Source organism: Leopardus geoffroyi, chromosome C2 (assembly GCF_018350155.1).
Source record: "Leopardus geoffroyi isolate Oge1 chromosome C2, O.geoffroyi_Oge1_pat1.0, whole genome shotgun sequence".
Classification (NCBI taxonomy): Eukaryota; Metazoa; Chordata; class Mammalia; order Carnivora; family Felidae; genus Leopardus; species Leopardus geoffroyi.
In genome coordinates this window covers 154,737-168,160 of record NC_059333.1, presented here as the reverse complement: position 1 = coordinate 168,160, position 13,424 = coordinate 154,737, and the positions used below count along the sequence as shown (strand labels likewise).

At 39.6% G+C, this 13,424-nt stretch overlaps 1 protein-coding gene across 8 annotated transcripts in view; it reads left to right on the top strand.

Moving 5' to 3' along the window:
- The window catches only part of PRMT2 (protein arginine methyltransferase 2), a 63,242-nt gene that overhangs the window by 38,633 nt on the left and 11,185 nt on the right, over positions 1-13,424 (top strand). For 4 of the 8 annotated variants that reach the window (XM_045501021.1, XM_045501022.1, XM_045501020.1 and 1 more), the window contains exons 5-6: positions 2,278-2,439; positions 3,435-3,599. In XM_045501021.1, the coding sequence (XP_045356977.1) occupies positions 2,278-2,439; positions 3,435-3,599 (327 nt within the window). The remainder of the gene's footprint in view (positions 1-2,277; positions 2,440-3,434; positions 3,600-13,424) is intronic. The other 4 variants (XM_045501024.1, XM_045501023.1, XM_045501026.1 and 1 more) reach the window with 2 other exon arrangements.

Genomic DNA, 13,424 nt, shown 5'->3' with positions numbered 1-13,424 from the left:
ATATTTTGTTGGCCTTTTCTATCTCTCCATTTTTTTAGGTAAACTTTCATATACTTTGCTCATTTTTCTTTTTATTTGTGTCCGTTTCTCTGTTGAATAAGCTGGTTAGCCTGGAATTACACTCACCACTTGCCTCTCATCTTTTCCCATGGAACTCTAAGTTTTATGGTCTGATTTGTCCTTTTTCTTTGTGGCTTCTGGATTTTGTGTCCTACTTTGAAGACCTTCACTCCAAGATTATAAATATCCATACTTTCTTTTAGACTTTTGTGACCCCATTTTTAACAATGAAATATTTAAATCAATCTGGAACTTACTAGTTGTAAAGAATAAGGTACAATTACAACTTAATTTCCCCACAAATATTCAGCTGTTCCAGCATCAGTTATTGGATGATCCTCCTTTTCCTGATGATATGAAATGCACGTTTATCATACGTTACATTTCTAAATTCTATTTGTGTAATCTCTGTTCTGTTTCATTGATCTGTTTATTTCTTCTGCAGCTCCAGATGCTTTTCATTATTGTAGCTTTTAAACATCTGGGAGGCTAGGTCTCTAGCAGTCCTCCTGTTTTTTAGTGCTTTCATGGCTAGGCTGGTCTCTAGTGTTGGAAGCTAATTTTATTAGCATTTGTTGTACACCCTTCCCCAGGCCAAATTGGCTGGCGTTTTAATTGGTATTGCATGGAAAGTTTACATTAATTTAGGGAGAAGTGACACGTTCATCACATCACACTCACTTTCCCCATTTCTTGAGCATTGTTTTATGTCTCTCAGAGTTTTAAGGTTTATTTTATTTTTTCTTTCTTTCTTTCTTTCTTTCTTTTTCTTTCTTTCTTTCTTTCTTTCTTTCTTTCTTTCTTTCTTTCTTTCTTTCTTTTTCTTTTGGTTTTGATCATATTGGGTGCTTTGCCTTTCTTGTTAAATCTATCCCTAGATGTTTTTATGTATTATTTTTGTAAGTGGTTGGGTGAAGTGTTCTATAAATATTAGATTAAGTTGGTTGATAGTATTGTTTGAGTCTGTGCCCTTACTGATTTTCTTTCTACTTCTCTCTCAGCTACCGAGAGAAGGATATTGATCATAATTGTGAATTTGTCTATTTCTTGTTGCATTTCTATTGGTTTTTACTTAGTGTATTTTGAAGCTTTGTTATTAGATACAAAAGTATTTAGAATTATTAGGTCCTGTTGCTAAAGTGATTCCTGTGTTACTATGACCTGACTCTTCGTTGCTGGGGAATATTCTTTGATCTGAAATATATTTTGTGTGATGAAAATGCCACCATCTAACTTCCTTCTCCTGGCATCAGCATGGTGCACCTTTGCAAGCTAGTTCTGACTTTCTGTTAAGGTGGATCACTTAACAGGCAGGATGGCTGGGTCTTGACTCCATCTACTCTGACCCTCCAACCCTTTGTGTTTCAGTCTTCAGTGTCTTTATGAGGAGCCACAATGGGCTCATGCAGGCACCGTCCAGACTTCCTGTTTGTGCTGACATGGTCTGGGTAGCTTGACTGTCCCCCTCTCAGCCATGCGGGTTTTCTGCAGCTTGAGATCTAAGAGGTGAGGTGTGAGGGATGGTGCTGTGGGTGCAGCCGCTCTGGGCTCTGACTGCCAGCTGTAGCTTCACGAACCATCTGGAGGAGGCTTTCTCTGTTTCCCTGAGGATTAGTGTGATTCCTGTGATGTCTTATGTTATCTTGGGTTTCATGTGTTTTCCTCCCTCTGGACATGGCTGGGGGCCTCGAGCTCACCCTCTGAGGGTCAGCGAGGTTGTTACCTCCTTCCAGAGCTACAGTTTTGGGTGGGGCCCTGTGTGCCTTCTCTAGCATCTCTGCTGGTGGCTTGTCCACGGTGTCTCTTGATGGATAGTTGGCCAAGTTGTATCTGATGGGGAATTTGGTGGTTCCTCCTGTCTCATGTGGGAACAGTGGTCAGGAGGGTAATGTCTGCACCATCTCCTCAGTGATCCACCCATGCTTCTCTGCTCTCCTGGCTCTTGGGGAGGTGAAGGGAGAATCTCTAGGCAGCACCACAGTGAACTGAAGGATTCTAGAAACTTCCATCTCATTCCTTCACTGTTTTATTTTTGTCTAGTGGCGTATTTGTGTCCTTGGATTTTTTTTGTCTTTTGTTTTCTCTATGTTGCTCATATTTTTAGGCGTGGGGTGGTGGGGTCAAGAGGGTTAGCTCAGTCTCTGATCTTCCTTCTTAAACCAGAGCTCAGGATAGCTCAGATTGTAAGCAGTGATTCCGAATGTGTATTTCCTCTAGAAACTTCACTTGGAAATGTTGGCAGACCAGCCACGAACAACTAAATACCACAATGTTATCCTGCAGAATAAAGAATCCCTGAAAGATAAAGTGATTCTGGATGTCGGCTGTGGGACTGGGATCATCAGCCTCTTCTGTGCACATCATGCGCAGCCCAAAGCAGTGAGTAGGAGGCAGCTGTCCCTTCAGCGGCTTGTGAGCTGAGTCTTGGTGTGGTCCCATGTGCAAAGGCCCTGTGTCGGTAAACGGGCAGTGTGCTCTGGCAGGCTGAGCCTATTGGACGTTGTGATGTTGGCGTAATGAGTCACAAACAGCACAGAGTAGAAGAGGAGAGAATAGAAAATATCTGAGTGAGTTGCATGTTGTGGGATATTTTTTGGTAAAATGTTTATTTCAGTTGAATAGAGAAACATATGTGTCCCTGTGTTGGGGCTGAGCCACTGGTGTAGGTCACTGTCCAAGTGATATCCCTGCACTGAGCAGGGACCACCTGGCAGGGACAAGACAGACCACTCTCCGTGACACAAGGTGGCTTCCCTTCGTCCTCTTCCCTTTAAAGTATGCGGGGTGGGCCGTGCAGAGCTGAAGCCCTGCGGCGGCCCCTGACACAGGTGGATGAAACTCCTAGTTTATAAGCGGAGCTGTGGTACAGTGATCACTGGAGTTCAGGTGCTGTCAGAACCGAGACGTAGGCACACACGACCTTCCTCTGACAACCTGGATTTGAAATGGTCTCAGCCACTGATATCCATAAAGTCTGACTCTTCTCAGGCCAATACTGAGAAGCTCCTGCATCAGTTATGGGTTGTGTTGCTGCGTGTGTGGGAGCTGGGCCACTGGGTCGCACCCGGGGAGGGCCCCTGTGGTGGGTGCCCAGTATGGGTGTAGGGCCTTCCTCTCACCTGCAGCCCCCTGTCTGTTTTAGGCAGGAGGTGGAGTGAAGGTTAGAAGTGGCTCCCTTGCCAGGGCTCCGTCTGTTGGAGATAGCACGGTGTGGCCCAGCTGCCATTCCTGCTGTCCGGCACTGTCACTTGCGTCTGTCCTTGTTTTCTCTGATGCCGACTCTGACTCAGCTGAAGCAATGGGCTCAGGGAGAGCAGATGACAGGCCGCTTTGCAGGGTGGGACATGCACTGATGGCACTTCTCCCATATGCAGGTGTATGCAGTGGAGGCCAGTGAGATGGCCCAGCACACAGGGCAACTGGTCATGCAGAATGGCTTCGCCGACATCATCACTGTGTTCCAGCAGAAGGTGGAGGATGTGGTGTTGCCGGAGAAGGTGGATGTGCTGGTATCCGAGTGGATGGGGACCTGCCTGCTGGTAAGGGGCACTGGGACATGCGGGTGGCTGTGGATTGCACCAGGGAAGTGCAGATTCCAAGCAGGGGACATGGACTGGGTCCAGAGGGGCTGTTGTGAGCAGAGCTTCTAGGGGAGAGCTGCAGCTGTTTCATGTTAAAGTGAATCCACCTGGTGCCTTTCCTGGCGCTGACCTCTGCTTAGTGCAGGACAGCCTCGAGGCCACAAAATCCACCACTTGTGACAACGGGGCGGGGAGACCTTGAAGGCGATATGCTAAGTGAAGTAAGTCAGAGGCATACTGTATGATCTCACTTACACCGACCTGGTCTTAAGTTTATTGTTATTCCTCCTGTGGCTCTGTCTCCATACGTAACTTTAGTAATTTAGATGAAAAAGACCAATTCTTTTGAAAAGTGCAAACTTCTACAACTAACCCACAGTGAGGTAGATAACTTGAATAATCAAGTAAATACTAACAATATTAATTTATAGTTGAAAACCTTCTGTGAAGAGAAATCTGTAGGCCTAAATTATTTCACTGGTGAAATCTACAAACACATTTAAGGAAGAAATAACACCAGATCTGAGCAATGTCTTTCAGAAAATGGAAGAGGAGAGACACTTCCTAGCTCATTTGGTGAGACCGGCCTTACCCTAATACCAAACCCAAACCAAAAAGAACTCATGTTCATAAATGCAAAAATCCTCAAAAATATTAGCAAGTATAATCCTGCAATACATAAAAGGAATAACACTACAACAAAGAAGAGATTATCTTTGGAATTCAAGGCTGAGTAATTTACCATATTAACAGTCTACAAAAGAAAAATCACATGATGCTATCAACACACAAAAAATTTGACAACATTCAAAATAGTTTTAAAGTTTCTATTGAGATTTCTTATATGATCTGTGTGGTTTTTTTTCAGAAGTGTTGTTTAATTTCCCAAGTATTTTTTGATTTTCCAGCTATCTTTCTGTTACTGATTTCTAGTTTCATTCCATTGTGGTCTTGAGAGTAGACATTGTATGACTTCTGTTCTTTTAAATTTGTTGAGATGTGTTTTACGGCCCAGAATGTGGTCTGTCTTGGTGAGTGCTCCACGTGAACTTGAGAGAAAAGTGTATTCTGCTGTTGGATGGAGTGGTCTATAGATGTGCATTGTATCTAGCAGATAAATGATGTTGAGTTCAACTATGTCCTTACTGATTTTCTGCCTGCTGGATCTGTCCTTTTCTGATAGAGGGATGTTGAAGTCTCCAACTATGATAGTGGATTCATCTGTTTTCTCTTGCAGTCCTATTTGTTTTCACCTCACACAGTTTAATGCTCTATTGTTAGGTATATACATGGTAAGGACTGTTACATCTTCTTGGAGAATTGACCCCTTTATCATTATGTTATGCCCCTGTTTATCTTTGATAACTTCCTTCCTCTGAAAGCTGCTCTGAAATTAACATAGCTACTCCTGCTTTCTTCTGATTAGTGTTAGCATCGTCTATCTTCCTCCATCCACTTAACTTTTAGTTTATAAGTGTCAGTATATTTAAAATTTTTTTTTTTTTTTTAACGTTTATTTATTTTTGAGACAGAGAGAGATAGAGCATGATCGGGGGAGGGTCAGAGAGAGAGGGAGACACAGAATCCGAAACAGGCTCCAGGTTCTGAGCTGTCAACACAGAGCCTGACGCAGGGCTTGAACCCACGAACTGCGAGATCGTGACCTGAGCTGAAGTCGGACGCTTAGCCGACTGAGCCACCCAGGCGCCCCAGTGTCAGTATATTTAAAGTAGGTTTCTTGTAGACAACACTTAGTTGGGTATTAGTTTTTGATCCACTCTGACAATCTTTGTTTTTTAATTGGTATATGTAGACCACTGACATTCAAGTGGTTATTAATATAGTTGGATTAATACATCTACCATATTTGTTACTGTGGTCTATTTGTTATTCTTGTTCCTTGTTCCTGTTTTTTTCTTCTACTCTTTTTCTTCTATGATTTTTTTTTAAGCAAATAAAGTTAGGTAATTTAATGAGCATAAATTAAGGGTGAATTAATTTAATGCTCAGAGGTATATTGGTTTAGAACCTGACATGAACATGCTGATATTGTAAACTTAAGATTCATATTTTTGTATGGAGAACTATCTATCATGCTAATGGTCAACAAAAGAAAGCTGGAGTAGCCATACTTATATCAGACAATCTAGACTTTAAAATAAAGACTGTATCAAGAGATGCAGAAGGGCGTTATATCATAATCAACGAATCTATCCACCAAGAAGACCTAATAATTGTAAACATTTATGTGCCAAATGTGGAAGCACCCAAATATGTAAATCAATCACAAACATAAAGAAACTCATTGATAGTAATACCATAATAGTAGGAGACTTCACCATCCCACTCACAGCAATGGACAGATCATCTAATCAAAAAATCAACAAGGAAACAATGGCTTTGAATGACACACTGGACCAGATGGACTTAACAGATATATTCAGAACATTTCATCCTAAAGCAGCAGAATGTACATTCTTCTCCAGTGCACATGGAGCGTTCTCCAGAATAGACCATATACTGGGACACAAATCAGCCCTAAGTAAGTCCAAGAAGATTGAGATCATACCGTGCATATTTTCAGACCACAATGCTATGAAACTTGAAATCAACCACATGAAAAAATTTGGAAAGGTAGCGATACTTGGAGACTGAAGAACATGCTACTAAAGAATGAAGGGGCTAACCAAGCACTTAAGGAGGAAATTAAAAAGGATATGGAAGTCAATGAAAATGATAACACCACAACCCCAAACCTCTGGGATGCAGCAAACATGGTCGTAAGAGGAAAGTATATAGCAATCCAGGCCTTTCTAAAGAAGGAAGAAAGATCTCAGATACACAACCTAACCCTATGCCTTAAGGAGCTGGAAAAAGAACAGCAAATAAAACCCAAAACCAGCAGAAGACAGGAAATAATAAAGATTAGAGCGGAAATTAATGCTATCAAAACCAAAACACAGTAGAACAGATCAATGAAACCAGAAGCTGGTTCTTTGAAATAATTAACAGAATTGATAAACCACTAGCTAGTTTGATCAAAAAGATTCATATTTTTGTACATTGATGGCGTATTCACTTTGTAGACCGTTTCCAATTTATAAAAATATTTTTCAGTTGTAATCTCTCTTGAAGCTCACTTTATCTGTAATCTGTCTGTTATCTATCTTCACTTGTATTAAGGTATAAAATTATAAGATATTTAAAGTATGCAATATGACTATTTGATAGCTGTATACATTATCAATAGCTTCCCCCCGTTGAGTTAACCCATTCATCACTCACAATAATGGTGTCATCAGTTATAGTCACCGTGGTATTATAATAGATATTCAGACCTTATTCATTTTATAATTGACAGTTCGTAGCTTTTTACCAATGTCTCTCTATTTTCCTCACCCCTGAGCTCCTGGTAACCACTTTTATACTCTCTGTTTCTATGAGTTCAACTTTGAAAAACTTTTTTTTTTTTTAAAAAGATCTCACATATAAATGATATGATGCAGTATTTGTCTATCTGTGGCTTATTTCATTTAGCATAAGGCCCTCTAGGTTCATCCATGTTGTTGCAGAGGTTTGGATTTCCTTCTTTCTCGTGGGTGAATAATATTCCATTGTATATAACTGTATCTATATATATATCACATATGTATCATATATACATGTCTATTTCACCTTTCCTTTATCCATTCATCTGTCAGTGGACACTTTGGTTGTGTCCATAACTTGGTTATTATGAATAACGTTTCAGTGAACATGGGAGTGCAGATACCTCTTTGAGATAATGATTTTGTTTTCTTTGGCTATAAGCCCAGAAGCAGGATTGCTGGATCACATGGTATTTCTGGTTTTAATTTCTTGAGGAACTTCCATACTGTTTTCCATAGTGGCTGTACCAGTTTACATTCCCAGTAACAATGTTCCAGGGTTCCCTTTTCTACATGTTCTTACTAGCATTTGTTACCTTTGTCTTTTTGATAATAAACATAGCAAGGCTGATCTGATACCTCATTGTGGTTTTGATTTGCTTTGCCTGATCATTAGTGATATTGAGCATCTTTCATGTACCTGTTGCCCATTTGTATATCTTCTTTGGAAAAAATGTCCTTTTGCCCAATTAAAAAGCTTTTTCTATTGGTTATGAGTTCCTTGTATATTTTGTGTTTTCACCCCTTATTAGATATGTGGTTTGCAGATATTTTCTCCTATTCTACGGTTTACCTTTTTGTTGTCGATGATGGTTACCTTTGCTGTGCATAAGCTTTTTCGTTTGATGTGGTCCTACTTGTTTATTTTTGCTTTTGTTGCCTTTGCTTTTGGTGTCTAATCCAAACAATTATTGGCAAGATCAGTGTCAAGAAGCTTATTCATTGTGTTTTCTTCAAGGAATTTTATGCTTTTAGGTCTTATGTTCAAATATTTAATCCATTTGCAGTTAATTTTTGTGTGTGTTATAAGATAGGGGTTCAATTTCCCAACACCATTTCATAGCGGTTATCCTCTACCCATCGCATATTCTTGGCTTCTATGTTGAAAATTCATTGATAATTAATGCATGGGTTAATTTGTGGACTGTGTTCTGTTCCATTGGTCTATGTGTCTGTTTTTATGACAGTACAATGTTGTTTTGATTATAATAGCTTTGTAATATAGTTTAAAGTGTGAGGTCTTCAACTTTGTTCTTCTTTCTCAAAATTGCTGTTTATATGGAGTTTTAGGATTGCTTTTTCTATTTCTGTGAAAAATGCCATTGGAATTTTGATAGGGATTGAATTGAATCTGTAGATTGCTTTGAGTAGAGTAGACATGTAAACAATTTTAATTCTTCCTATCTGTGAACTTAGGATATCTTTCTACTTGTTTGTGTCTTTAATTTCTTTCTTCATTGCCTTTCACCTTGGTTAAATTTATTTTGAGGTATTTTATTATTTTTGATGCAACTGTAAATCGGATTGTTTTCTTAATTTCTCTTTTTGATAGTTCATTGTTGGTGTATAGAAACACAACTAGTTTTTGTATATTTATGTTGTATTCTACAACTCTACTGAATTTGTTTATTCTGACAGATTGTGTGTGTGTGTGTGTGTGTGTGTGTGTGTGTGTGTGTGTGGAGTCTTTAGGATTTTCTATGTATGTCATCTGCAAATAGAGACAGTTTTACTTCTTTCTTTCTTATTTAGATGCTTTTTATTTCTTTTTCTTGCCAGATTGCTCTGGCTAGGGTTTCCAGTACTGTGTCGAATAAAGTGATGAGAGTGAGTGTTCTTGTTTTTCACTTGATCTTAGAGGAAAGCTTTCTGTTTTTCGGTGTTGAGTATGGTGTTAGCTCTAGGCTTGGCATATGGGTTTTATTATGTCATGATATATCCTCCCAATACTCAATTTTTTGAATCTTTATCATGGAATGTACTTGAATTTTATAAAATGCTTTTTTGCATGTGTTGAGATGCTTGTATAATTTTCATCCTTCATTTTGTTAATGTGGTGTATCACATTTATTGATTTGCTGTGTTGAACCATGTTTGCATCCCAGGAATAAATCCCGCTTGATTATGGCATATGATCCTTTTAATGTACTGTTGAATTCAGTTTGCCAATTTTTATTTGAGGATTTTTCCATCTGTGTTCATCAGGGATGTTTGCCTGTAATTTCCTTGTAAATTTTCCTTGTCTGTCTTTGGGTAATGCTGGCCTTGTAAAATGAGTTTGAAAGTGTTCCCTCCTCTTTAATATTTTGGAAGAGTTTGAGATTTGGTGTTGATTCTTTATTTATTTATTTTTAAAAAAAATTTTTTTTTTTTTCAGCGTTTATTTATTTTTGGGACAGAGAGAGACAGAGCATGAACGGGGGAGGGGCAGAGAGAGAGGGAGACACAGAATCGGAAACAGGCTCCAGGCTCTGAGCCATCAGCCCAGAGCCTGACGCGGGGCTCGAACTCACGGACCGTGAGATCGTGACCTGGCTGAAGTCGGACGCCTAACCGACTGCGCCACCCAGGCGCCCCTGGTGTTGATTCTTTAAATGTTTGGTAGAATTCACCTGTGAAGCCATCTGGTTGTGGACTTTTGTTTGTTGGGAATTTTTCAGTGACTAATTCAGTCTCCTTACTGGTAATTGATTGGTCTGTTCAGATTTTCTTATTTCTTCACGATTCTGTCTTGGTAGGTTGTGTGTTTTTTAGGATTTTAGGTATTCTTCTAGATTGTCCAATTTGTTGGCATATAATTGTTCATAGCAGTCTGTTGTGATTGTTGGTGTTTGTGTGATGTCAGTTGCAATGTCTCTTTCATTTCTGATTTTATGTATTTCACCTCTTTTCTTTGTGAATTGGTGAATCTAGCTAAAGATGTGTTTATCTTCAAAAAAATTAGCTCTCTGTTTCATTGGTCTTTCCTGTGCCTGTGTAGTCTCTATTTCATGTATTTCCACTCTGGTCTTTGTTATTTCCTTCCTTCTACTAACTTTGGGTCAGTTCTTTCTTTACTTCCTTAGGTGCAAAGTTACATTGTTTATTTGAGATCTGTCTTTTCCCTTAATGTAGGCATTTGTTTCTATAAACTTTCCTGTTCAACCTGCTTCTGCTGCACACCATAAGTTTTGTTCTGTTGTGTTTCTGTTTTTGTTTGTCTCAGGATATTATTTGATTTCTCTTTTGAATTCTTTCACCCATTGGTTGTTCAGGGATATGTTATTTAATCTCCACATTTTTGTGAATTTTCCCAGTTTCTTCTTGTTTTTGATATCTAGTTTTATACCATTATGGTCATAAAAGATGTTTGATATGATTTCATTCTTCTTAAATTTATTAAAACTTGTTTTCAGTGTCCTAACTGAAATGTTCCATGTGTACTTGAGAAGAACGTGTATTCTGCTGCTGTTGGATGGAATGTTGTTTGTATGTCTTATTCGGCCATCTGACCTCATATGTAGTTTAAAATCTGGTGTTTCCTTATGATTGTTTGTCTGGATGACCTGTCCGTTGTATATTTGCTTTATGTATTTAGGTGCTCTGCCTTTTGAGGTTTTGATTGGACTTTTTATATGACTCCATTTTCTCTCCTTTCTGAGCATATCGATTACACTTTTTTTTTAAACTTTTTAAGTGGTTGCCCTCTAGTTTGCGACACACAGTTACAACTGATGCAAGTCTACCTTCATGTAACACTATACTACTCTATGGGTAGTGTTCCTTGCAACAAATAATCCTGATTTATTCTTCCTGTCCCTTGTAACATCATTGTCATTCATTTCACGTATATATAAGTAAACATTATACATGAGCATATGTATACTTACATACATAAGCATACATGGTCAAATACTGTGTTGTTATTATCTTGAACAAATTGTTAGATCAATTAAGAAGAAAAAAGTTTTTTTTTTTTAAATTTTGTTTAATGTTTATTATTTTGAGAGAGAGACAGAGACAGAGAGAGACAGAGACAGAGTGTGAGCAGGGGAGGGGCAGAGAGAGAGGGAGACACAGAATCCAAAACAGGCTCCAGGTGCTGACCCGTCATCACAGAGCCTGCCTGACATGGGGCTCAAACTCACAGACCTGAGCGAAGTCAGATACTTAACCGACTGAGCCACCCAGGCTTCCCAAGAAGAAAAATGTTTTAATGTTACCATCACTTGTTCCTTCTTCAGTGCTTTTCTTTATGTAGTTCTAAGTTTCTGATCTATATCATGTCCTTCCTTCTAAATAACTTCTTTTTTTTTTTTTTTTTTCAACGTTTATTTTTGGGACAGAGAGAGACAGAGCATGAACGGGGGAGGGGCAGAGAGAGAGGGAGACACAGAATCGGAAACAGGCTCCAGGCTCTGAGCCATCAGCCCAGAGCCTGACGCGGGGCTCGAACTCACGGACCGCGAGATCGTGACCTGGCTGAAGTCGGACGCTCAACCGACTGTGCCACCCAGGCGCCCCTAAATAACTTCTTTTTAACATTTCTTGCAAGGCAAGCCTACTGGCAACAAATTCCCTCAGTTTCTATTTATCTGAGAAAGTCTATTTCTCTTTGATTTTTAAAGTAATTCTAGATTGGTGTTTTTTTTTCTTCAACACTTAAAAATTTTTTTTTAATGTTTATTTATTTTTGATTGCGAGAGAGAGAGAGAGAGAGACAGGGTGTGAGTGGGGGGAGGAGCAGAGAGAGAGAGAGAGAGAGAGAGAGAGAGAGAATCTGAAGCAGGCTCCAGGCTCTGAGCTGTCAGCACAGAGCCTGACATGGGGCTCAAATTCATGAACTGCGAAATCATGACCTGAGCTGAAGTCAGATGCTTAACCAACTGAGCCACCCAGGGGCCCCCTCCCTCAACACTTTTAATATTTCACTTCATTCTTCTCTTGCCTGCATGGTTTCTGAGGAGAAGTCAGATGTCATTTGATCTTTATAACTTTGTGGGTAGAGTGTTTTTTTTTTCCCTCTGTCATCTTTAAGGATTTTTCTTTATCTTTGAGTTTCTGTAGTTTGACAATGATATGCCCAGGATACACTTGTTGTTTTTTTTTTAATTTTTAAAAGTTTTCATTAATTTATTTTGAGAGAGAGCGAGCAAGCATGAGCAAGGGATGGGCAGAGAGAGGGAGAGGGAGAATCCCAGGCAGGCCTTGATCTCGTGAAGTTATGACCTGAGCCAAAATCAAGAGCTGAATGCTCAATGGACTGAGCCACCCAGGTACCCCATAGGTATATTGTTTTTAAGCATTTATCCTGCTTAGTGTAATCTGAGTTTCCTGGATCAGTGGGTTGCTATCTGATATTAATTTGAGGACGTTCTCAGTCATTATTGCTTCAAATATTTCTTCTGTTCCTTTCTCTTTCTTTTCCTTCTAGTATTCTCATTTTGTGTATGTTACACCCCTTGTAGTTGTCTTACAGACCTTGGATATTGTGTTCTGTGTTTTTGTTTGTTTGTTTGTTTGTTTTTTGTCTTCGTTCTCTTTGCTTTTCAGTTTGGGAGGTTACTGTTCTCATATCTTCAAGCTCAGAGATTCTTTCCTCAGACATGCCGTGTTTCCCACTAAGCCTAACAAAGGCATTCTTCATTTCTGTTACAGTATTTTTTTTTTTTTTACTTTGAACATTTCTTGGGTCTCTCTTAAGATTTTGATTTCTCTGTTTACATTGCCCATCTGTTCTGGCATTCTTTCTACTTTATCCATTAGAACTCTTAGCATGGTAATCACAGTTGTGTTAAAATCTCAGCCTGATGATGCCAACATCCCTACTATATCTGAGTCTGCTTCTGATGCTTGTTATGTCTCTTCAAACTGTTGTTTACCTTGTAATTTTATTTGAATTTTTTTTTTTATGTTTATTTATTTTGAGGGAGAGAGACAGGGCACGAGCAGGGGAGGGGCAGAGAGAGAGGGAGACACAGAATCTAAAGCAGGCTCCAGGCTCTGAGCTGTCAGCACCGAGCCCAATGCAGGAAAACCAAGAGATCATGACCTGAGCTGAAAGCGAATGCTTAACCAACTGAGCCACCCAGGCGCCCCAACCTTGTAATTTTTTTTTTTTTTAAATTTTTTTTTTTTTTTTCAACGTTTATTTATTTTTGGGACAGAGAGAGACAGAGCATGAATGGGGGAGGGGCAGAGAGAGAGGGAGACACAGAATCGGAAACAGGCTCCAGGCTCCGAGCCATCAGCCCAGAGCCCGACGCGGGGCTCAAACTCACGGACCGCGAGATCGTGACCTGGCTGAAGTCGGACGCCCAACCGACTGCGCCACCCAGGCGCCCCTTCAACCTTGTAATTTTTTTATTGATAGCCT